The following is a 26,307-nucleotide window of genomic DNA, read 5'->3' on the forward strand; positions in this document are numbered from 1 at the left end:
ATGTTTTAATATGGGGAAGAGGAAGGGAGCCTTTCGCCCTAACCCTCCGGCGACTGGAGCCTCTCAGCAGCTGGTGCAGATGTTGATACAGAGCGCGTTTGCCCGCTTGGGAGAGCCCAATTCCTCGGGCAATCTCAGCACAGGAGCGAGACGTGCGTCACTGAGCCTGGAGTAAAGGTCAATTCCTCCCCAACCCGGAAGCGAACTGGATAGAGGGAGTCCACTATGGGATGTACGCCTGCACTGGACTCTTTGGAAGGAGGAGCAGGTGAACAAGGTTAATGAACTCCCTGTACCACAAGAGAAGAGGTGAGAGGTGCTTCGGGAGGAAGAGCTGTTATTTTTGGGGAGTGGAAAAAACCTGAAAAGATTGATATGGAAGCGCTCTGGCAGGCCATATCAGTCATGGAGTCCAAACTGAAACTTTCTACTTTGAAAATAGACTATGGCACTGTCTTTTCTAAGGTTGAGCAACAAGGGGCAACATTAACTAAAGGAAAAATTGGAGAAGCAAGAAGAAGAGATAGGACAAATGAAAAGAGTGGAATTGGAAAGGGTTAGAGAGCTCCTATATTTCAGGTAAAATTGAGAATTTTGAGAACCAACTATGGAAAAACAATTTAGGACTTTTGAACTTTCCAAAATGTCCTATTATCTCACCAGTAGAGATGACAAGAAAATACTTTTGGGAGACCTTAGTCTACTCCTATTGAAAAGCTACCAGATCAGAATGTGGACTATTTATTTATTTCGATTTCTATTCCATTTTCCCAGAAGCTCAGAACAGGTTACAAGTAGACATTCACAATCATTTGAAAACAGACCAGTCATAACAACAAATAGGTTACAGTAGACAATAACAGAGCTTATTCTAGAGCACAGTTCTTCAACCGCAAGTCCGCGGACCGGTGCCGGTCCACAGAAAATTCCTGCCAGTCCGCGCAGGACCGGCAAGATCGAGGAGCGCAGGGCCGGAGAGATAATGGGGGAGCCTCAGACTGTGCTTTCTTCCCTCCAAGCGGCTCTTCTTACAAGCGCAGCGATTCAGGAAGGAAGCCTTGGAGCTTTTGCTGAGTCGGGCCGCCTCTGATGATGCAACTTCCGCTTTCCTCAGAGGCGGTGCGACCCAACAAAGGACCCGAGGCTGCCTTACTGAATCACAACGCTGGCAAGTAAGGAGAGTTGCTGGGAGGGGAGAAAGCTGCTGGGCATGGTGAAAATAAAAAAGGGACAGCTGCTACTGGACCTGGATAGGGAGAAAGAGAGATGCTGCTGGGAGGGGGAGGGAAAGGAGTCTGGGAAGCTGCTGGGCAAGGGGAAAAAAGGACAGCTGCTACTGGACCTGGATAGGGAGAAGGAGAGATGCTGCTGGGAGGGGAGAGGGAAAGGAGTCTGGGAAGCTGCTGGGTAAGGGGGAAAAAGGGACAGCTGCTACTGGACCTGGAGAGGGTGAAGGAGAGATGCTGCTGGGAGGGGAGGAGGGAAAGGAGTCTGGGAAGCTGCTGGGCAAGGGGAAAAAAGGACAGCTGCTACTGGACCTGGATAGGGAGAAGGAGAGATGCTGCTGGGAGGGGGGAGGGAAAGGAGTCTGGGAAGCTGCTGGGTAAGGGGGAAAAAGGGACAGCTGCTACTGGATCTGGAGAGGGAGAAGGAGAGATGCTGCTGGGTAAGGGGGAAAAAGGGACAGCTGCTACTGGACCTGGAGAGGAGAAGGAGAGATGCTGCTGGGAGGGGAGGAGGGAAAGGAGTCTGGGAAGCTGCTGGGCAAGGGGGGAAAAGGGACAGCTGCTACTGGACCTGGAGGGAGGGAGAAGGAGAGATGCTGCTGGGAGGGGAGGAGGGAAAGGAAAAGGAAGAGAGTTACTGTTGGACAGGGGGAGGAGGGAAGGGAGAAGAAAAAAGGAAGGAAACAGCTTGCAGGGAGATTAGAGGAAGGGAAGGGGAGAGATAGGAATGAGATGGGAAGGGGTTCAGCAGAGAAATTGAGAGGGACAAAGATGCTAGATCTGGTGTAGGAGAGAGAAAAATGAAGAGAGCAGTGAAGCTGGAGTGAATTGTGTAAAAAGGAGAGAGGGGCATAGGCTGGATGGAAAGGGGAGAGGGGCATAGAAAGAAGACAAATACCATATGGAAGGGGGAGAGGTCAGACAGTAGATGGAAGGGGCAGATGCTGGATTGAAGAGACAGAGAGAGCAGACGCTGGAAGGAAGAGAGTGAAAAGAACATGAAAGCAGAAACCAGAGACAACAAAAGGTAGAAACAAATAATCTTATTTCTATTTTGTGATTAGAATATATCAGATTTGAAATATATATCCTGCTAGAGACATAACTGGGGACTGCAGTATTCTGTTAGCTTGATATTTCTATGAACTTGGCTTGTTCAGTTTTCTTGATAGTAGAGGGGGTATATGTGAAGGGGAGGGGAGACAGGGGTTTTGTTGGTCCGTGCTCTGTACATTTGTATTTATAAAATCACAATTGTTCAGAATATTGTTTCTTTTTATACTTTAATAAAATACGTTCAATATAAAATCATAATTGCGGCTTGTGCAGATGGGATCAGATGGTTTGCGGGGACCGAGCTCGCGGAGATGGAGCGTAAATGGGGTTTTTAAATTTTAGTCCTATTAGTTTGCCGGTCCACAAAATAATTCTTTTATTTCTGCCGGTCCACGGATGTAAAAAAGTTGAAGAACACTGTTCTAGAGACCAGACTGATCATAGCAAAGAGTACTAGGAGAAGTATATTGAGGAGGCAGTTTTTAATGGCCCAGTTGGTGGAAGAGGAAGGTCTTTACTGCTCTGCGGAAGGTCATTAGTGAGTCTAGCGACCTGATCTGTGTGGGTAGTCGGTAGTAGCTGAGGTAGGAAATGGCTGTAGGATCTTTTGTACTCATTCGGAGGAATCTCCCTGCAGGAATGCTAAGTCTTTGTTCTGCTTTGGAGCGAAGGGTGCAGTTAGAGGTGTATAGACGTAGCTTGGATGCTATGTAGGCTGGGGTTTTTTGGTAGAATCTCTTGTGTGTCATGATCAGGGCTTTGAAGATGCATCGCTTTTTGACTAGTAACCAGTGAGCTGCATAGAGCGCTGGAGTAATGGGGGTCATGGTAGCTGAGGTTGTATAGGAGTCGAATTGCTGAGTTCTGGACCTTTTGGAGGCGTTTTAGATCTCTTGAAGTGATGCCATTGAATAGGGAGTTGCAGTAGTCTAGTCTAGAAAGTACGTAGGCATATAGTAGTTGGGCTAAGTCTGTTTCTGGGAGGTAGGGTTTGATCCTTCGCAGTTGGCGTAGGTAGTAAAAAGATATGGAAACTACATGTGAGACGTGGGCGGAGAGGGACAGGTAACCATCCAGTATAATTCCAAGACTTTGTACCTGGTTTTTGCTGTTAAGGGGGTGGATTCCCAGAATAGTGTCGAATGGGTGAAAGTAGTGTTCTTTTTTCTGATTCAGAATAGTTCAGTCTTTGAGGTATTCAGCTGGAGTTTATTGGTTGTCATCCAGTTTTTCATATCAGAGAGACAGTGTAGGAGGTTAGTGAGTTGGGTTGGCCGATCGTCACTTAGGGGGAGCAATAATTGAAGGTCATCAGTATAAGAGTAAATCTTAATGTTGTATTTGTGTGCAATATCGATGACTGGCCTAATATACAGATTGAAGAGGAGAGGGGATAGCAAGGCAACTTGGGGAACTCCGTATTTAATTGATTTGGGGTTTGATTTAGCTGTCCCTAGTAGCACAGATTGTGTTCTTTGATCCAGGAAGGAGGTGAACCATTGCAGTGCTGAGTTCTTGATTCCTATGTCAGCGAGTCCGTCTAGTAGAAGTTGATGATCTATAGTGTCGAAGGCGGCACTAAGGTCAAGCAGGACCAGTAAGGCATCATTTCCTTTATCCAGCATTGACCAGCTGTTGTCAATGATGTCAAGGAGGACAGATTCTGTACTATGGCCTGGTTGGAAACCTGACTGGCGTAGAGATAGAGCTTCTTGTTGATCAATGAAAGGTTGCAGTTGGTGGAGCACTCTCTTCTCCAGTAGTTTGGAGATGAAGGGGAGGTTGGAAATAGGGCAGTAGTTGCTTAGATCATTTGGGTCGTGTGAGGGTTTCTTGAGGGTGGGTTTGATAATGGCCGATTTCCAGTTGAGGGGAATTTTCCCAGTTGACAGTGAGGCTTTGATGGGGAGGATTGATTCTGCAAAGGCAACTTTGGAGGACAAAAGGAGGTTGGATGGGCATGGGCCAAAGATGGAATTGGAGGGTTGGAGCTCTTGTAGCATTTCTAGGAGCTCAGCATGTGTGACTGGGTGAAGTTGGGAAAGGGTTCTACAAGGTAGGGTCTTGGGCATGTGAGAGGGATGAGCCTGGGGGGGGATCTTGCTGGGAGCGGAGTAGAGATTGCTTCGGATGTTATCAATTTTTGTTTGGAAGAAGTTAGAGAGTTTCACTGTCTAGGTTAGTGGGGGTATTATGATTGCATCCTTGAGCAGCAGAGAAGAGGTGGTTAGTCAAGGTTAACAGGCATCTGGAACGGTTTGGAACTTTCTGTAAGAGGTGTGTGTAGTGAATAGAAAGAACATTATCTGTATTGGTTTATATAAATACCTTAAGTCTCTTTCATAGGATTAACTGAATTCTTTATCCTTTCCTCATAAGTAGCTTTTTTGTATCTTTCGCCATTAATTTGATTCTCAGTCAACTAATCTGACCACTAGAAGCCTCTCCAATTTATAGAGGTTAATCTGAAAACCATTTTAACCATGCAGTATCTGAAGACCAAAAGTAAATGCTGTTAGTAAAATTATGCAGTTGTATAGTTTTCTTAAATCAAGATATTCATAAAATTCTCTCTTAAATATCCTAGGATACAACTGGGAAAGTCGGTACATTATCTACCTATATTGTTTATTGATCAACTAAGTAACAGAGTGAAAGACTTAATGGTAAGTGACTGACTTTCTTGATTGATATTCATTGTGTTTGCTACAGCACATGGTTTGTTTTACTTATAATATTTTTCGCTCCATAAGACGCACCTGATCATAAGACGCACCTTAGATTTAGAGGTGGAAAACAAGAAAAAAAACATTCTGAGCCAAATTGTGTCAGCTAAATAGGATGCAGCATAGTTGGATCGGGGTCAGCCCAAGCAATGACTTACTGCTTCTGGAAAAATAGAGAAGTCTGAAGGACAGGGGCAGGGTGGACCAAAGGTGAGAATAAGGGGTACTGAACTCAAAAAAGTGGGGGATCTGAGATAGAGGTGCTGAACTCTTGGGGGGGGGAGCTGAGAGAAATGCTAGATAACAGGTGAGGGAACAAGGAAGGAGGAGTTAAATGCAATTTATATGTTCAATAGAAGGTAACAGGCTAATTTAGCCCTCTATCTTTTTAATCCATTTTTAGCCCTCTCTCACAAAGGGACAAAATCAAACTTAAATAGATTGTTTTTATCCTGACAGATTCATGACTATTTCAACCCTACTCCTGATTTTTCCCCTGCTTTTTTTATGCTCGTCTTTTTACACTACTTCGCAGACAGAGCTCAAAGCGGGTAAAGCGAGTCCTCCTGAGAAGACCAGGAAGTTTTCCTGCCCATGGCAGCGGAGCTAGTTTGCAGAGGAGTGAAGAGGAAAATGAGCGGAGTCATTTCTAATTTCAGTAGCGCCTGATGGAACACCATGACGGAGGCGGGGTGAGGCTCAAGGGGAGATAGACAGACACGGAGCTGTCAAAACTGGCCTCTTCCCCTTAGCCCTGTTAACCGCACTCAGCAGTAGTGTTAGCTGCGGGGAGGGCTGGCAATAGTGGTGAAGACGCTTCTTGGATCACAGGAAGCCATGTCAAGATAAAATGAGAACCCCGCTGGGGCCCTGCTCCATACTAGCTACAGCCATTACAGTTGCTCCAGACACTGGGCCGCGCTCTCTAATCATCTTTGGCTACCCACAGTCTGGCCCGCAGCATGCTTCTCGGCCCACGAGGGAGGTGAGCATGCTGCTACTGCGCGCATGCCCTGCCATCACTCCCCAGCTGTGCGCTTCTCTTGGCCGGTTTGTAGCTGCCTGTCTCCCGCGTCTTTTAACACCACAACGGAGCCTCGGCCCACGAGTGAGGTCCACCAAAACAGGGAGAGAAAAATAATGGTGTCCAAAATAGGCATAAGCTCCACAGTCCTAGATTGGTTCTTGAAATTCCTACGCTCCCGCTCCTACATCGTTAACATAAACGGTACCTCATCCTCCCCCTGGAAGCCGATATGTGGAGTCCCGCAAGGCTCACCCCTCTCTCCTATCCTTTTCAACATCTACATGTCCTCTCTGAAACTCCTCCATCTATCCCCCCTAGAAACTCTCTACACCTATGCCGACGACATCCTTATCCTCCTCGAGATCGACTCGAAACTCACTAACCTCGCTGAGAACATATCCGCAAGTATAATGAACCTCCAATTCTGAGCCCAATCTGTACAAATGAAACTGAATGAGTCCAAAACAAAATTACTTTGGCTCGGCCCAATATTAGATAATTTACCCACCTCCATCCTATTGTCTTCTGGCCCCACTCTTCAGCTTGAGTTTTCAAGCAAAGTCCTGGGCATCATCATAGACTCATCTCTTTCCTTCAATGACCACCTCAACTCCTTGGTAAAAAAATGCTTCTTCAGCCTTCATATGCTGAGGAAAGTGAGATCCTGTTTTCATCAATCTCACTTCGCCGTCCTTGTTCAATCCACCATCTTCTCTAGACTGGATTATTGCAACTCCATCTATATAAGCCTAACTAAGAAAAACCTCCATAGACTTCAACTAATTCAGAACACCGCGGCTAAGCTTATTTTCGCAAAAGGCAAGTTCGACCATGTCTCTTCACTCCTGTCCAAGCTTCATTGGCTTCCAGTACCCTCCAGGGTCCTCTTTAAATGTGCCTGCTTAGCCTTCAAGATCTACACGGCATCCTCCCTCCCGTTATTCCACTCCTTTGGAACTCCCCAAACCCTAATTCCACCAGATCCTCCCAAAAATTGAAACTATCATTCCCTTCTACAAAAGGTATATCCCGCGCAGGAAAACTAGGAACATCCCTCCCCTTTAGAACCACAGAACTCTGGAACAACCTCACATCCCCACTCAGAAACTCAAGCTCCAACTTTTCCGCAAACACCTGAAAACTTGGCTCTTCTCAAAAATCTAACACCTCCCGCTCTCTGGTACCTGGCCCCTCTCTACCCTCTTAGTTCCTTTCCTATAACCCTTCATTGGAGTTCCTTTCCATCCTAACTCTGTAAACCGTGCCGAGCTCTACGCTTGCGGAGATGGCGCGGTATACAAACCTAAGGTTTAGTTTAGTTTAGTTAGTTTAGTCGCTGTGGGGACAGGGACAAGGCCATTCACCGTCCGGTGGAGTGGTGAATGGTCTTGTCTCTGCAGTGAAGCAATCGCGGATTGTGCAGTCCAGCATCCCCACCCGATTGCCGCATCCCATGTCCTGCCATCTCCCTCCCTCCCTCCACCTCACCTTAGATGCCGACTTTAATTCTTCTTCTCCCAACCGCACGCTTTCAATAAGCTGTGCGCTCAGTGGCTTGAGTTGTTGAATCTTCTCTGATGCAACTTCCTGTTTCCGGTTGCGTCAGAGGAGAAGATTCAACAATTCAAGCAGCTGCGCATGCGCGGCATATTGAAAGTGTGCTGCTGGGAGAAGAAGAATTAAAGCCGGCACCTAAAGTGAGGTGGAGGAAGGGAGATGACAGGACTGGCTGGGAGGGGGCTGCTGGACAGCACAATCCATGGTCGCGCATGTTCCCTCATACTAGGAAGAAGGGAGTGAAAAGGAAAGAGATGCTGAGCCAAGGGGGATAAAAGGGAGAGAAATATTAAACCTACAGGCAAGAAAGAAAGGGGGGAGCCAGATGCTGAATGTGTGTGTGTTGGGGGGGGTATGTGTGTGAGTGAAAGAAAGAGGGAAAGAAGCTAGATGGGGTTGGAGAGACACATTGGTGTGGAAGAGGAAGAGAGGGGAAATCTGGACACAGGAAGGTAACAGAACCAGAGGGGAAATTATGTGCATGGGGGCATAGGGACAGAGACATAAAGGGGACATACATGGGAATGTTATATGGACACAGGGGGGACAATGCCAGATACAGAGGGGAGATATTAGAAATGGAGAAAATAGGAACACAGAAGCGAGATGGTTTGTGGCGATAGGACAAGGACTGAGCTCGCAGGTTGCTGCAGCTTGCACAAATTACATTGAAATGCGCCATGAAGATAAGAGGGAGGGAGGGAGATGGTTAGACCATGTGAGGGGTGCTAGAAAGGAACAGACGCTGAAGGGGGTGGTGAGAGGGAAGGGTGGTGGTGGAGAAGAATGGAACAGATGCTGAAGGGAAATGTGGAAGACAGAGTGGGGAGAAGACGCTGAAGGGAAATGGGGAACAGAGAGTGGGGAGAAGATGCTGAAGGGAATTGGGGAACAGAGAGTGGAGAGAAGATGCTGGAAGGGAAGAAGACAGAGATGCCAGACTATTGGGGGAGCGGAGGGAAGAAGATGGGTGCCAGACCAATTGGGGGGAGGGGGGAGTGAAAGGAGAGGCACAGTAACAGAGCTTATCCCAGGACAAGCAGGCAGCATATTCTTAACGTATGGGTGACGTCACCGACGGAGCCCCGGTACGGACACTTTTAACTAGAAAGTTCTAGTTGACCGCACCGCGCATGCGCGGGTGCCTTCCCGCTCGACGGAGGAGAGCGTGGTCCCCAGTTTCTTTGTTTCCGCGGAGCGAAGAAGACGCATGTGCTTTCAACGGCTGTTGAAATATTCTACTTTGCCTTCCCGCTCGCGTAATTTTCTTCCTTTTTTGCTTTTTTCCCTTCGGGTTTCTTTTTCGTCTAAAAAAAAAAAAATTATTTAATTTGTCTTTTTCTTTATTTTTCTGGCCGGCCCCGGCGGGGCCTGTTGCCAACATACAGGCCTCCGGGTTTGATTTTGCGGAGGCCGTGTTTCCATTCATGCCCCCTCAGCCGGGTTTTAAGAAGTGCCAGCGGTGTGCACGCCCGATCTCTCTCACTGACCCGCACAATTGGTGCTTACAGTGCCTGGGTCCAGAGCATCGGGCTGAAACCTGCACCCGCTGTGCTACTCTTTAAAAACGTACGTTAAAGAATAGGCAGATCCAGCAGAACATCCTTTTTGGCACCGGATCTGCCATGGAGTCTGCCACACCATCGACGGCGCCGCTAAAGTCGGCACCGACTACCTCCACACCACCTGATCCTTCCTCGGGGTCGATGGCGTCAGGTAAGCCGGCTAATAAGCCTTCCACTTCCCTTGAGCGCCCTCCTGCCACGGCAGTGACACCGGTCCTCCCGGCATCCAGCCGACCCCGTAAACGCTCCGCCCCGATTTCGGAGAGTGCCTCGTCATCGGCCTCCTCATCGCCGGGGCGTAGAGCAGCACCTATGGTACCGAAAAAGAAAAAAGCGGTACCGGTGCCTTCTCTGGACGACCGAATTGCGGCCATACTCCAAACTCAATTACAGGAGCAGCTACAGCAACAACTACAGCACCTGTTGCCAACCATATTGGCCCCGCTCCTTCCGGTACCGGACCGGCCCGAGCCTCGCACCATACCACCGGAGTCGACTCCATCGGTACCATTAAACACGTCCATGCTGGTGCTCGCGGCGGAACCCATCAACCCTCTCGTGCAACTACACTCTGATGCCGATCCTCTCCAACATCGGGACCGTCGCCAAGCCCCCCGAGACCGAGACCGGCACCGCTCCTCTTCCCCCGGTACCGTCTCCATGCGTTCTGGCAAATCTCTCTCTAAGACTCGCCACGCAGAACCATCCACACCACCGTCCCATCCTATACACACCGACGTCAGGGATCCGGACCTCTGGGAAGAATCCCAACCCGGTACCGACGATGAGGCTTCTTCAACCGACGAGGAGCCCTCCACAATCGATACCGGTTCCAAGCCTGAACAATCCTCATTCACCAAATTTCTTCGGGAAATGTCAGCGGCTCTCTCTATCCCATTGGAATCTGACTCTAAGAAGTCACAGGCTTTCTTAGATGCCCTAGACTTCGAGCAACCCCCCAAAGAATTTCTAAAGTTACCCGTCCACGACATCTTACGGGAAACTTTCTACAAGAATTGGGAGAACCCTCTCTCGGTACCGGGGGCCCCTAGAAAACTGGATAGTCTCTACAGGGTCATCCCTATCCCGGGGTTTGACAAACCCCAACTACCCCATGAATCTCTTCTTGTCGAATCCACCTTGAAGAAAACCGAGGGATCCAGTATTTATGCTTCTACCCCTCCTGGCAGAGAGGGCAAAACGATGGATAAATTTGGCAAGCGCCTTTATCAAAATTCAATGCTTGCAAACAGAGCCAATAATTACACCTTTCACTTCTCCTTCTACATGAAGCATCTGGTTCAACAACTCTCTTCATTACAAAAGTATCTTCCTGATCGTAAGGTCCCTCTTTTCCAACAACACATTTCCAGTCTGCTCCAACTCCGCAAATTCATGGTGCGCTCTATTTATGATTCTTTCGAGCTTACCTCTCGAGCTTCGGCCATGGCGGTTGCCATGAGACGTCTGGCCTGGCTGAGAGTTTCCGACCTCGACGTTAACCACCAAGACCGCCTGGCTAACGCATCTTGTCTTGGTGATGAACTTTTCGGAGAGTCCCTAGACTCCACCACCCAGAAACTCTCTGCTCACGAGACCAGGTGAGATACTCTCATCAAACCGAAGAAGAAGACTCTGCCTGCTCGCCCCTATAGACAGCAATCTTCATACCAACGCAGATTCTCAACCAGACCTCTTCATCCACCTCCGCAACAACCTCGCCGACCTCGTCAGCAACAGCAAACTCAGGCTCGCTCCCAATCTCATCAACCTGCCAAGCCTCTCCCTCAGTCAAAACCTTCTCAGCCCTTTTGACTCCTTTCTCCAGGGCATAGCCAGTCTCTCACCAGCGTTACCTCTTCCTCAACCTATCGGAGGATGCCTGCAACTTTTTCTCAGCCGTTGGGAGGTCATCACGTCAGACCAGTGGGTCCTTACCATCATTCGCCACGGCTACTCTCTCAACTTCCAGACTCTTCCACCAGACAATCCTCCTGTAGAGTCTGCTTCTCACTCCTCTCAAACCCTCCTCCTTCTCAAGGAGGTTCAATCCCTCCTTCTTCTCAATGCCATCGAAGAAGTCCCCCAAGACCAAAGGGGTCAGGGATTCTACTCCCGCTACTTCCTGGTACCCAAGAAGACAGGAGACCTACGTCCCATCCTCGATCTCAGGGACCTCAACAAGTGTCTGGTCAAGGAAAAGTTCAGAATGCTCTCCCTTGCCACGCTTTACCCTCTTCTCTCTCAACACGACTGGCTATGTTCCCTAGACCTCAAGGAGGCCTACACTCACATTCCAATCAATCAGACTTCACGTCGCTACTTCCGGTTTCAGATACAGCACCATCACTACCAGTACAAAGTGCTACCCTTTGGCCTCGCATCATCGCCCAGAGTGTTCACCAAGTGCCTTATTGTGGTGGCGGCCTTCCTCAGGTCTCACAACCTCCAGGTGTTCTCCTACTTGGACGATTGGTTGATGAAAGCACCTACGTCTCCGCTTGTGCTACAAGCCACTCAACACACCATCTCTTTCCTCCATCTTCTGGGGTTCGAGATCAACTACCCCAAGTCGCATCTGCTTCCCACACAGCGACTTCAGTTCATTGGAGCTGTTCTCGACACCACTCTGATGAGGGCGTTCCTCCCCTCCGACCGTCAACAGACCCTGCTCCATCTTTGCCGCCAGGTGCTCCTTCACTCCATCCCTGCTCGGCAGATGATGGTCCTCCTGGGCCACATGGCTTCCACGGTCCATGTGCTCCCTCTGGCACGACTCCACCTCAGAACACCTCAATGGACTCTAGCCAACCAATGGTCTCAGACCACGGACCTTCTTTCTCATCCCATCTGTGTGACATCGTCTCTTCAGCGATCTCTTCAATGGTGGTTGAACTCCTCCAATCTTTCCAGGGGTCTGCTTTTTCATCTACCCCCTCACTCCATGGTCATCACCACGGATGCCTCCCCCTACGCATGGGGAGCCCACCTGGGAGAACTTCGCACTCAGGGTCTCTGGACCCCTCAGGAATGTCAACATCATATCAACTTCCTGGAACTCAGGGCCATGTTCTATGCACTCAAAGCTTTCCAACACCTTCTCTACCCTCAGGTTCTTCTCCTGTGCACAGACAACCAAGTCGCCATGTATTACATAAACAAGCAAGGCGGCACCGGTTCTCCCCTCCTCTGTCAGGAGGCCATCCACATCTGGACCTGGGCCACGGCCCGCAATCTCTTCCTCAAGGCTGTCTACATCCAGGGCGAACAGAACTCCCTGGCCGACAATCTCAGCCGCATCCTTCAACCTCACGAGTGGACTCTGGATCCGACCACACTCCACTCCATCTTCGATCGGTGGGGCACTCCTCAGGTGGACCTCTTTGCAGCTCCTCACAACCATCAACTGCCCCTTTTCTGTTCAAGACTCTACTCTCCTCATCGTCATCGTCTGGCCCCGAATGCGTTCCTGCTCAACTGGACGGATCGGTTTCTCTATGCTTTCCCTCCACTTCCTCTGATGTTGTGGACGTTGTTCAAACTCCGCAGAGACAATGGCACCATGATTCTCATCACTCCTCGGTGGCCTCGCCAACACTGGTTCTCTCTCCTGCTCCAGCTCAGCTCCAGGGAGCCCATTCCCCTTCCTGTGTTTCCTACTCTACTTACGCAGCAGCATCAGTCTCTACTACATCCCAATCTGTCCTCGCTCCACCTGACAGCTTGGTTTCTCTCGGGCTGACCTCTCCACAGAATCTGTCTCAGCCTGTCCATCGCATTTTGGATGCCTCCAGGAAACCGGCCACCCTCCAATGTTACCATCAGAAGTGGACCAGGTTCTCCTCTTGGTGTCTACTGCATCACCACAATCCCACCTCATTGGCGGTGGAAACTGTACTGGACTATTTGCTCTCTCTGTCCGACGCTGGCCTCAAGTCTACCTCCATCAGAGTCCACCTCAGTGCCATCACTGCGTTCCATGAGCCTATCCTCGGAAAACCTCTTACGGCTCATCCCCTGGTTTCCCGGTTCATGAGAGGCCTCTTCAATGTCAAACCACCTCTGAAGCCTCCTCCAGTCGTCTGGGACCTGAATGTGGTTTTGTCAGCCCTCATGAAATCTCCGTTTGAGCCTCTTGCCACTACTTCACTCAAATTTCTGACATGGAAGGTGCTTTTCCTCATTGCCATCACCTCTGCCAGGAGGGTTAGTGAGCTGCATGCACTGGTTGCCGACCCACCTTTCACTGTTTTTCACCATGACAAGGTGGTTCTGCGCACCCATCCTAAGTTCCTTCCCAAGGTGGTCTCGGACTTTCACCTCAACCAGTCCATTGTTTTGCCTGTCTTTTTTCCCAAACCCCACTCTCATCCTGGGGAACAGGCGCTGCATACGCTGGACTGTACCCTTGCTTACTATCTTGATCGCACCAGGGCTCACCGCTCATCCCCTCAGCTCTTTCTATCTTTCGACCCTAACCGTTTAGGTCGCCCTGTCTCTAAACGGACGCTTTCTAACTGGCTTGCTGCCTGCATTGCCTTCTATTATGCTCGGGCCGGTCTCTCACTGGAAGGTGCTGTCACGGCCCACAGAGTCAGAGCTATGGCTGCTTCCGTGGCTTTCCTCCGTTCCACGCCCATCGAGGAAATCTGCAAGGCTGCCACTTGGTCCTCAGTTCACACGTTCACTACTCACTACTGTCTGGATGCCTTCTCCAGACGGGATGGACTCTTCGGCCAATCTGTGTTACAAAATTTATTTTCCTAATGGCCAACCATCCCTCCTCCCCCTCTGTTAGCTTGGAGGTCACCCATACGTTAAGAATATGCTGCCTGCTTGTCCTGGGATAAAGCACAGTTACTTACCGTAACAGGTGTTATCCAGGGACAGCAGGCAGATATTCTTAGGACCCGCCCTCCTCCCCGGGTTGGCTTCTTAGCTGGCTTATCTTAACTGGGGACCACGCTCTCCTCCGTCGAGCGGGAAGGCACCCGCGCATGCGCGGTGCGGTCAACTAGAACTTTCTAGTTAAAAGTGTCTGTACCGGGGCTCCGTCGGTGACGTCACCCATACGTTAAGAATATCTGCCTGCTGTCCCTGGATAACACCTGTTACGGTAAGTAACTGTGCTAAATGGAAAACGAAGAGAGAAGACAGACAGTGGATGGAAAGAATTGAATGAGAAGATGAGGAAAGCAGAAACCAGACAACAAAGGCAGAAAAAAAAATTCTATTTATTTATTTTATTTTATTTTTTGCTTTAGGATAAAGTAGTATATTAGTTGTGTTGATAAAAATTTATAAACAAAGCCCTGCCAGCTGAACATCTCTTTCTCTAGTTCAGCAGCCAGAACTTTGATTTATAGGGAAGGAATAAGCTAAATATTGCAGTACTGAGGCTTGTATGGATGCTACGGGGACAGTGGTCGCGGAGACGGGGAGGGGGCAGTGGTCGCGAGGACGGGGCGGTGACCGGGACAAATTTTTTCTCCACTCATTCTCTAATTTCCACCCACTTATTGGGGGAAAAGTGTGTCTTATGCAGCGAAAAATGCGCTATATTCAAAATGGTTATTGGAATTGCATTCATTTTTTGAGCATTACAACCCAAGGTTTTCTTTGGCCAAATTGAGGTGCAAGCCCAAAAATGTAGTCAGTAGTTTAGAGTTGTTTCAAAATACCTGTTGTCACTATTGAAGCTGGGAGGGGGGAGTTGTGGGTAGGAGAGGCAGAATAGGATACAGAGAAGCATGATGGTAGATGAAGGCCAAATGGCTCATCCAGTCTGCCCATCCACCGCATCCACTATCTCCTCTCCCTAACAGATCCTATGTGCCTGTCCCATACTTTCTTGAATTCATACATAGTCTTAGGCCTAGATTCACTAACAATAGCAACTCAATCGCTGTTGGCCGATTCTCTAGCTGATTTTCCAACAACAATTGATGCAATTGATTCACTAGTAAGTTTGTATGCAAATGATTTGTACAGAGTTGGCATCCTTCCTGCCATTAATTTTATGGTGGCAGTCGGCGGGTAGGCGGGGCTTCTGGTGGTAGGAAGGAGTTGGCATCCCTCCTGTCATATCAAGTTGGGGGGGGTCGGCGGGGGGTGAACTGATAGCAGGAGGGAGTGGGCATCCCTCCTGACATAATTTTCAAGTGTTGTTGGGAGGGGGGAGGGCTTGGTTTTAAAAAAAAATAATAATTTTTAATCCGGCTGATATTTTGCATGTGTATTACATAGTAACATAGTAGATGACGGCAGATAAAGACCCCGAATGGTCCATCCAGTCTGCCCAACCTGATTCAATTTAAATTTTTAAAATTTTTTTCTTCTTAGCTATTTCTGGGCAAGAATCCAAAGCTTTACCCGGTACTGTGCTTGGGTTCCAACTGCCGAAATCTCTGTTAAGACTTACTCCAGCCCATCTACACCCTCCCAGCCATTGAAGCCCTCTCCAGCCCATCCTCCACCAAATGGCCATATACAGACACAGACCGGCAAGTGTGCCCAGTACCGGCCTTAGTTCAATATTTAATATTATTTTCTGATTCTAAATCTTCTGTGTTCATCCCATGCTTCTTTGAACTCAGTCACAGTTTTACTCTCCACCACCTCTCTCGGGAGCTCATTCCAGACATCCACTACCCTCTCTGTAAAGTAGAATTTCCTAACATTACCCCTGAATCTACCACCCCTCAACCTCAAATTATGTCCTCTGGTTTTACCATTTTCCTTTCTCTGGAAAAGTATTTGAACGTCTGAATCATATCTCCCCTGTCTCTCCTTTCCTCTAAGGTATACATATTCAGGGCTTCCAGTCTCTCCTCATACGTCTTCTGGCGCAAGCCTCCTATCATTTTCATCGCCCTCCTCTGGACCGCCAGATACGATCTCCAAAAACTGAACACAATACTCCAAGTGGGGCCTTACCAATGACCTGTACAGGGCATCAACACCTTCTTCCTTCTACTGACTACGCCTCTCTTTATACAGCCCAGCATCCTTCTGGCAGCAGCCACTGCCTTGTCACACTGTTTTTTCGCCTTTAGATCTTCAGACACTATCACCGCAAAGTCCCTCTCCCCGTCTGTGCATATCAGCTTCTCTCCTCCCAACATATATGGTTCCTTCCTATTATTAATCCCCAAATGCATTACTCTGCATTTCTTTGCATTGAATTTTAGTTGCCAGGCATTAGACCATTCCTCTAACTTTTGCAGATCCTTTTTCATATTTTCCACTCCCTCTTCGGTGTCTACTCTGTTACAAATTTTGATATCATCTGCAAAAAGGCACACTTTTCCTTCTAACCCTTCAGCAATGTCACTCACAAACATATTGAACAGGATTGGCCCCAGCACCGATCCCTGAGGGACTCCACTACTCACCTTTCCTTCCTTCGAGCGACTTCCATTAACCACCACCCTCTGGCGTCTGTCCGACAGCCAGTTTCTGACCCAGTTCACCACTTTGGGTCCTAACTTCAGCCCTTCAAGTTTGTTCAACAGCCTCCTATGAGGAACTGTATCAAAGGCTTTGCTGAAATCCAAGTAAATTACAACTAGCATATGTCCTCAATCCAGCTCTCTGGTCACCCAGTCAAAAAATTCAATCAGGTTCGTTTGGCACGATTTACCTTTTGTAAAGCCATGTTGCCTCGGATCCTGTAACCCATTAGATTCAAGGAAGTACACTATCCTTTCTTTCAGCAACACTTCCATTATTTTACCAACAACTGAAGTGAGACTCACCGGCCTGTAGTTTCCTGCTTCATCACTGTGACCACTTTTATGAATAGGGACCACATCCGCTCTCCTCCAATCCCCAGGAATCACTCCCGTCTCCAGAGATTTGTTGAACAAGTCTTTAATAGGACTCACCAGAACCTCTCTGAGCTCCCTTAGTATCCTGAGATGGATCCCATCTGGTCCCATTGCTTTGTCCACCTTCAGTTTTTCAAGTTGCTCATAAACACCCTCCTCTGTGAAAGGCGCAGAATCTACTCCATTTGCTCGTGTAACTTAGCTAGACAATCTCGGTCCTTCTCCAGGATTTTTTTCTGTGAAAACAGAACAGAAGTATTTGTTTAGCACATTTGCTTTCTCCTCATCACTCTCCACATATTGGTTCCCAGCATCTTTTAGCCTAGCAATTCCATTTTTCATCTTCCTCCTTTCACTAATATATCTGAAAAAATTTTTGTCTCCCTTTTTTACATTTTTAGCCATTTGTTCTTCCGCCTGTGCTTTCGCCAGACGTATCTCTCTCTTGGCTTCTTTCAGTTTCACCCTGTAGTCCTTTCTGCAAAATATCAGTGTAATTAAAAAAAAATTAGGCAGACCTGTCTAACACAGTTACCAAAGAGAAAAAAGGGGGTGATAGAATGATCATGAAAATTATCATTTTTCTGTTGTTTCAAAAAATGAAAAAAATATATTTAAAATTTTCTTAAACCTATTTCATCACCAAAAAACTTTAGCTTTGATCTTCTAGAAAAATCTCATTAAACATTCAATATAGTATGGGAGATGAGCATATCATAAGACTCAAGAACTCCTATGATCTAGATACCATTTAAAGTCCACATCCTGTGCTCTGTTTTTAGTCATATATGATCGCTCCTTCCCTTCCTCCCTTTTAAATCAAGTGTATGTGCTAACTAAATGTTAATATCTATAAATATTCCTAATGGTGCGAACCTTTAAACTGGACCTTTAAATATTAGTAAAGTATAGGTTTCTTGCATAAGGTGTTAACCATAATAAGAGCAAAAAAGGCAACACTTATCTTGTGGTGGAATCAACCACAGTCAGCACTGAACCTGCCTTGCAAACTCCCAACGCCCTCTCCACAACTGTGGGTGTTTCAATCTAGAAAAGATCTTCAGGGGATTTTTGCGCTGCCTCTGTCATGATATTCAAACCACTAGATGAATAGCGAGAGTCTGCTTTATGCGCTGCTTGACAGTTACCGATAGGTCTTCAGCAGTCTGGATTGATAATAGTAAAAACCGATGCAAAATAGCCAAGCATGGGAGGATCGGATCGGATGGGAGATTAATAGTATAGCAGTTTAGTGAATCGGGTCGGGAAACGATTGCAAAACAGGAAAACTGGTTTTGCAATCGTCAGTATAGGATGGAAGGTTTAGTGAATCTAGGCCTTTGCTCTATCACCTCTACTGGGAGACTATTCCATGCATCTACCATCCTTTCTGTAAAAAATTATTTCCTTAGATTACTCCTGAGCCTATTACCTCTTATCTTCATCCCGTGTTGGTAATTTCTTTTCAATTGAGAGAGACTCAACCATTTTAGTAGCCTTCCTCTCCTGACTCCATCCTGTACATCTTTTTGAAGGTGCAGTTTCCAGAATTATACACAGTATTCTAAATGAGCTCTCACCAGTCTTATACAGGGGCATCAATATCTCCTTTTTCCTAGTGACCATTCCTCTCTCTATTCACCCAAGCATCCTGTTAAAAAGAACAGGCCCACGAGCTGAACCTAGAGGCACACCACTGGTAACATCCCTTTCCTTAGAGCGATCTCCATTGACTGCTACCCTCTGTTTCCTTCCACTCAATCAGTTCCTGATCCAGTCCATCACTTTGGGGCCCATGCCAAGGGCACTCAGTCTATTTATTAGACATCTGTGTGAAACACTGTTAAAGGCTTTGCTAAAATCTAAATACACTGCATCTAGCGCACTCCCTTTGTCCAATTATCTGATCACCCAGTTGAAGAAATTGATCAGATTTGTCTGACAAGACCTGCCTCTAGTGAATCCATGTTGCCTTTTGTTTCTGTAATCCACTGGATTCCAGAAACTTCACTATTCTCCGTTTTAAAAGTGTTTCCATTAATTTACTTACCATAGAAATCAGACTTATGGACCTGTAGTTCCTACTTCTTCATTCCACTTTTGTTGAGAGGGACCACATCCACCCTTTTCCAGTCCTCTCGAATCACTTCTGACTCTAGAGAAGCATTTAAAAGGTCAGCCAGCAGAGCCACCAGAACTTCCTTAAGTTCCTTCAGTACCCTAGGATATACACAGATCGGAGAAGGTTATCATGCTGTTGTACCGGGCCCTAGTGTGCCCTCACTGGTTGCCGTACATGAAGAAGGACACGGTACTACTCGAAAGGGTTCAGAGAAGAGCGACTAAAATGGTTAAGGGGCTGGAGGAGTTGCCATACATTGAGAGATTGGAGAAACTTGGCCTCTTCTCACTTGAAAAGAGGAGACTGAGAGGAGACATGATCGAAACATTCAAAATACTGAAGGGAATAGACTTAGTAGATAGACACTGTTCACACTTTCCAAGGTAGGGAGAACGAGAGGGCACTCTCTAAAGTTGAAAGGGGATAGATTCCATACAAATGTAAGGAAGTTCTTCTTCACCCAGAGAGTGTTGGAGAGCTGGAACGCTCTTCTGGAGTCTGATGTAGGGGAAAACATCCTTCAGGGTTTCAAGACTAAGTTAGACAAATTCCTGCTAAACTGGGATGTACGCAGGTGAGGCTGGACTCATTTAGAGCACTGGTCTTTGACCTGGGGGCTGCTGGACCATTGGTCTGACACAACAGTGGCAATTCTTATGTTTTTACACCATCCAACCCCATCGCTTTGTCCCAGTGGCGTACCAAGGGGGGGGGATGATGGGGGAGCTGTTCGCCCCTTGTGCATGGCTTGGGGGGGTGCACAGCCGGCCAGGTTCAGGATGGGTCCTCCTGCTCTTCCTTTACCCTGGCCCGCGCTGCTGCAATCTTACCTCCCCTTGCCGACAAGAAGTCTTTCCGACGTCAATTCTGACGTCAGAGAGGACTTCCGGGCCAGCCAGGCAGTGATTGGCTGGCCCGGAACGTCCTCGCCGATGTCAGAATTGACGTCAGAAAGACTTCTTGTCGGCGGGGGGAGGTAAGATTGCAGGCGCGGACCGGGGGAAAGGAAGGGGAGAGGCGCTTTTTTTTTTCCGCGGCAGAGAGGGCAGGATGTAGGCAGGCAAGCTTGCTGGCTTTAGCGCAGCATGGGGGGAGGGAGATAGGTAGGCAGGCAGGGAGATAGGTAGGCTGGCTTTGGGGTGGACAAAATCTGGAAGGTAGTGGGGGGGCACTAAAAACATGGGAAGGAGGCACTGGGGGCACCATGTACACGGGACGGAGGCACTAGGGGCACCATGTACACGGGACGGAGGCACTGGGGCACTATGGACATGGGACGGAGGCACTGGGGGCACCAAGGACACAGGAAGGAGGCACTGGGGGCACCATAGACATGGGAAGGAGGCACTGGGGGCACCATGGACATGGGAAGGAGGCACTGGGGGCATTAAGGACATGGGAAGGAAGGAGGGGGGGAATAGAAAGGGAGAATTGTTGGCCCTGAGTGCAGAAAGAAAGAAATGAAAGAAAGGATACACAGTCAATTAATAGATAGAAACATAGAAAAATGACGGCAGATAAGGGCTATAGCCCATCAAGTCTGCCCACTCCACAGACCCACCCCCTAAGTCTGCTCTAGAGCCCCCGCTCCAAATGACCCATCCTTACATTCACCTTCTCAGGGATCCCACATGGGCATCCCATTTACCCTTAAAATCTGGCACGCTGTTGGCCTCAATCACCTGTATCGGAAGCTTGTTCCAATGTTCAACTACTCTTTCAGTGAAGAAATACTTTCTGGTGTCACCATGAAATTTCCCGCCCCTGAGTTTAAGCGGATGCCCTCTTGTGGCTGAGGGTCCCTGGAAAAGGAAAATATCTTCTTCCAATTCGATAAGCCCGGTGATATATTTGAATGTCTCAATCATGTCTCCCCTCTCTCTGCGTTCCTCGAGAGAGTAGAGCCGCAATTTGTTCAGCCTCTCTTCGTAAGAGAGATACTTGAGCCCCGAGACCATCCTGGTGGCCATCCGCTGAACCGACTCTGCTCTTAGTACATCTTTACGGTAATGTGGCCTCCAGAATTGCACACAGTATTCCAGATGTGGTCTCACCATGGTTCTGTACAACGGCATGATGACCTCAGGCTTCCGGCTGACGAAACTTCTGCGGATGCAACCCAACATTTGTCTTGCCTTAGATGAAGCCATCTCCAGCCTTCTCCACTCCCAAATCTCGTTCTGTCACAGTCCTAGCTAAGGTCTCACCATTTAAGGTGTAAGTTCTGCACGGGTTTCTACTGCCGAGGTGCATGACTTTACATTTCTTGGCGTTGAAGCCTAGCTGCCAGGTCGAAGACCAATGTTCCAACAAAAACAGGTCCTGTGTCATACTATCGTGTAAATTGGAGCTGCTCACTATGTTACATAATTTGGCGGCGTCGGCAAATAGAGTTATTTTACCTTGAAGCCCTTGAGTCAGGTCCCCTATGAATAAGTGAAAAGTAGAGGGTCCAAGACAGAGCCCTGCGGTACTCCGCTTGTCACTTCTGACGTTTTAGAGAGGGTACCGTTAATCACCACTCTCTGAAGTCTACCACTTAGCCAGTCCTTGACCCATGCAATTAGCGTTTCTCCCAATCCCAACGATTTCAGCTTGCTCAACAGCCTACGGTGAGGGACGCTATCGAATGCTTTACTGAAGTCTAGGTACATTACGTCCAGGGATTCTCCCGAGTCCAGCTTCCTTGTTACCCAGTCAAAGAAGCTGATGAGATTGGATTGGCAGGACCTACCCTTGGTGAATCCATGTTGACTGGGATCCCATAGATTCTCCTCATCCAGGATCATGTCTATTTTTCATTTGATTAGTGTTTCCATGAGTTTACACACTATTGATGTTAGACTCATCGGTCTGTAATTCGCAGCCTCCTCTCTGCAACCTTTTTTGTGTAGTGGAACAACGTTAGCCGTTTTCCAGTCCATGGGTACTCTCCCCGTAGTGAGGGAGAGATTGAAGAGTGCGGATAGCGGTTCCGCCAGAACATCACACAACTCCCTGAGTACTCTGGGGTGTAGATTGTCCGGTCCCATGGCTTTATTCACCTGGAGTGTTGTCAGTTCGCAGTAGATGTCTTCGGGTGTAAACTTGAAATTCCAAAACGGGTCTTCCACTCTTTGCTTTCTCTGTAAGTGTGGACCGTGACCTGGAGCCTCGTTGGTGAAGACTGAGCAGAAGTACTCATTCAGAAGTTCAGCCTTTTCGGAGTTTGATTCCACGTACTTCCCATCTGGTTTTTTTAGGCGTACTATCCCATTTGTGTTTCTTTTCCTGTTGTTAATGTACCTGAAGAAGGATTTGTCTCCCTTTTTGAGGTTCTTCGCTAGATTTTCTTCCACTCGAAGCTTGGCCTCCCTGACTGCCTTTTTAACCGCTGCAGCCCTGGCTGTATATTCTAGTTTGGCTTCCACTTCTTCCGTTCGTTTGTAGGAAATAAATTCTTTTTTCTTTTCTTTAACAAGGCACGAGATCTCAGCGGTAAACCATTGGGGTTTATTGTTTCTCTGCTGTTTATTTACTGATCTAATGTAGAGGCTTGTCGCTTCATGTATGTCCCCTTTTGATGAAAAAATAAATGGTCACGTTACCTCTGACTTACTTTCTCTGCAGCAGAGTCGGCAGCCGTGCTGAGGTACAGGAAGGTCCTGCGATGACTCGTCTGCCGGCTCTGCTCCGGAAGAAGTAAGTTATGTCGGAGGGGGTGGACCCGGAAGACGCAATCATTGCGAGAATTTGCCACAAGTTCCTGCTTCTGCTGGAGCAGAGCCAGCAGACGAGTCATCCTGGGACCTTCCAGCATGCGGCTGCTGAGTTCGCTCCAGAGCAAGTACGTCGGAGTGGGGTGGACTGGCAGCCGGCAGCTACAGTTATCGTGGGACCTCGCTGCATGAAGGGAGAGAAAGGAGTAGGATTGCTGGAATGGAAGAGTGGTGGAGGGAAAGAAAGGGGGCAGGGTGGTATGGAAGTGTGGTGCTGATAGAATTGATGTACAGAGAAAGGGAAGAGACATAAGGGGGAAGGATATTGGAGGGAAAGAAAGTTGGCAGATGCTGATTGAAGAGGGGTGGATGGCGAGAGAAAGGGCAGACATTGGATGGAAGTGCAGATGGGAGAGAAGGGAACAAATGCAGGCAGGAAATGGGAGAAGAGAAAGAGGGGAGCAGATGCTGGATGGAAGTGGACAGAGAGAGGAGAAGGTACTAGAAGGAAGGTTTGGAGAAAGAGGGTACATGATGGAAGGAGGGGATAAATAAAAGGAGGGCACATGATGGGGAGAAAAGGATTGAGTTAGGGAAACACTGGAGGGGTGAGGGAAAGAGGTGGCAAGCTTTAGGTAGACAGTAAAAAAGGACATTGATGAGAGGGTAGTAAGAAAGTAATCTAGACAGATGCAGAAAATAAATTGAAAAGAAAAATGAGGGAAAAAAGGGAAAGGGATTGGAGAGGGAAGGAGAGGAGAGAGATGCTAGACCAATGGGGGTGAAAGGAGAGATGGAAGGGGGAGGCATATAGTTTCTGGAAGGGGCATAGAAGGAGAGAAGATGCCATATAGGGGAAAAGAGATAGCAGACAGTGGATGGAAGGAAGACAAGAAAACGAGGAAAGCAGAAACCACAGAAGACAAAGGTAGAAAAACATTTTCTATTTATTTATTGCTTTAGGAGACTTGTCACTGTTTCTGTGGTGCACTGTATGCAGAGTCCAGCTTCTTACTGGTTCAATTTAACCTTTGTCTATGTATTTCTATTTTATCCCCCCTTTTACAGAACTGTGGAGCATTTTTTAGCGCCAGCCATGGTGGTAGCAGCTCTGATGCTCAGAATTCTATGAGCGTCAGAGCTGTTACCACCGTGGCTAAAATCCACATTACAGTTTTGTAAAAGAGAGAGGGGTTAGTTTGTGATTACATATTCCATACTAGGCGAAGGTGTTTTCTGTGTTCTGTGTGTTTGAAAGTCATGGTTTTTTGTTAGGCTTGACTGCAGGATTGATCTGTACTAGTCTGGCTTGTTTAGTTTTACAATGGGTGTATTGATGTTGTACTGCTCACTGCAGTATGTAAGATGCTGCCTTTTCCTAGGTACTCATGTGTGACGTGGCTTGTTACTAAAAATCATGTTTTTTGTACAGATGGGGGGGGGGGTGTCAAAAAAAATGATGGGCCCTGGGTGTCACATATGCTAAGTACGCCACTGCTTTGTCCACCTTTAGTTTATCTAACTTTTCATGAACACAATCTTCTGAAAATTGATCAGGGTCTACCACACCTCTAGCCCTATTTGCTTTTGTCTTCTGCATTTCCTGGCACTTCAGCTGTGAATATAGAGCAGAAATATTTGTTAAGCAACACAGCCTTATCTTTATCAGCTTCTACTTATTCTTCCCCTTCACCTTTGAGTCTCTCTATGCTATTTTTGCACCTCCCTCCTATCACTAATATTTATAAAAAAAAAGAAAAAAAAATCTTCCCATTTTACCCTGTCAGCTATTTTTTTATTTCTTTTTGCATCTTTGCTCTCCATCTTGACTACTCTCTCAAATTTTCCAGATTATTTTTGCCTGTTTTCCTCTCTGTGGTCTTTTGTAGTTTATGAAAGCTAATCTTTTTCCTTACCTTCTCAGCTACTATTTTTGAGAACCAAATTGGCCTTTTTCCTTTTCCTTACAAAATGGTTTGTTGCCCTTACAATAGGCTCCTTTCAGTTTTTGCCCACTGCTTTCCTACTTCTTCCAGATGTTCCCATCCAGATAACAATTCCTTCATGTAATCCCCCATGTGAACAAAGTTAGCTTTTTAAAAAAAAATCTAATCTAATCAAATCTTCCATTTGTGAGTTGCTCATACCTATACAGGCTGAAGGCGACAGATCAAAGAGGAAGGGGAAAGAAGGAGGGGAAGAGGACATGGAGAGATAAGAGTAGGGACTTAGACGTAAGGGATGCTATACAGAAACTGAGATAGTTGTCAAAAAGGTGAGTCTTCAGGTTTCTTCTGAATGTAGTGTAGTTTGTCTCTTTCCTGATAGCTTCTGGTAGGTCATTCCAGATTTTTACACCCAGATAGGTTAGCTTAGAGTGGAAAACTCTTTTGTTGTGGAGGTGTTTTGTGGATGGCAGGATTAGTTGGACTCTGTTAAGGATTCTTTTTGATGCCGACCAAACATTAGAGAATAATTGGATGAGAGGGGCTGCTGAGCTTCCGTATGAGATCTGGTGTAGGATACATGAGGATTTGAAGATTATTCAGGATGATATTGGAAGCTAATGTAGTTGTCTGATGAACGTTGTAATTGAGACAAATTTCTTTAATTTGTAGATTAGTCACTGTGTTCTGGATGAGTTGTAGTTTGTGGATAAGAGCGATGTTGATGCCAAGGTAGGCAGAATTGCAATAGTCCAGTTGGGGCAGGACCATCATCTGAACGATCAGAGCAAAGTGGTGTGGGTGGAAGTATGACCTTGTGAGTCGCAGTTGACACATAGTGTAGATCAGCGGTCTCAAACACGCGGCCCGTGGGCTGCATGTGGCTCTCCAGGTTTTATTTGCGGCCCTGCGGTCTGGGCGCGATCAACAGCATTTCTCTTCCCCTTTCCCTTCCTTTTGGAGCAGCAGCGTGTCTGGCCAGCTCATTCCGTTCAAAGCTGCGGGTTGGCGGCTCCTCGCGCTATCCACTCCTGCATTGGAAGCCTCTCTGATGTCACATCAGAGAGGCTTCAGACGCAGGCGCGGATCTCGCAAGGAGCCGCCACCCGCGGCTTTGAACGGAACGAGCCGGCCAGACACGCTGCTGCTCCACAAGGAAGAGGACAGAAGGGGAGGGGAAAGAGAAATGCTTCTGCTACATAGGAAAGGGGGACTCTAGGGAAATGCTGCTGCTGCTGTACAGGGAAAGGGAGAGGGAAGGAAAGGGGAAGATCAATGCCTCTCCTGCACAGGAAAGGGGGAAGGGAAATGCTGCTTCTGTTGCTGCTGCACCCATATGGGGAAAGAGAGAGAAGGAAGTAGAAGGGAGAGGAGAGGAACAAGAGAAGAAGCTAAGTTCATGGGAGGGAGGGAAGGAAAGGAGATATCAGACCATGGAGGGGGAGGGAGAGATGCCGGGCATGAGGGAAGGGAAGGAGACAGATGCCAGACCAGGGGAAAGGAAGAAGGAGGGAGGGAGAGAAAGAAAGGAAAGAGATGCCAGACCATGGAAATA

The 26,307-nt window shown here is 47.7% G+C and overlaps 1 protein-coding gene across 1 annotated transcript in view; it reads left to right on the forward strand.

Annotated features, from left to right (window-relative positions):
* Positions 1 to 26,307, forward strand: part of CLPTM1L (CLPTM1 like) — a 332,661-nt gene that overhangs the window by 123,747 nt on the left and 182,607 nt on the right. The window contains exon 5 of the mRNA XM_033929667.1: positions 4,870 to 4,948. Coding sequence (XP_033785558.1) covers positions 4,870 to 4,948 — 79 coding nt within the window. The remainder of the gene's footprint in view (positions 1 to 4,869; positions 4,949 to 26,307) is intronic.

Source organism: Geotrypetes seraphini, chromosome 2 (assembly GCF_902459505.1).
Source record: "Geotrypetes seraphini chromosome 2, aGeoSer1.1, whole genome shotgun sequence".
Lineage (NCBI taxonomy): Eukaryota > Metazoa > Chordata > Amphibia > Gymnophiona > Dermophiidae > Geotrypetes > Geotrypetes seraphini.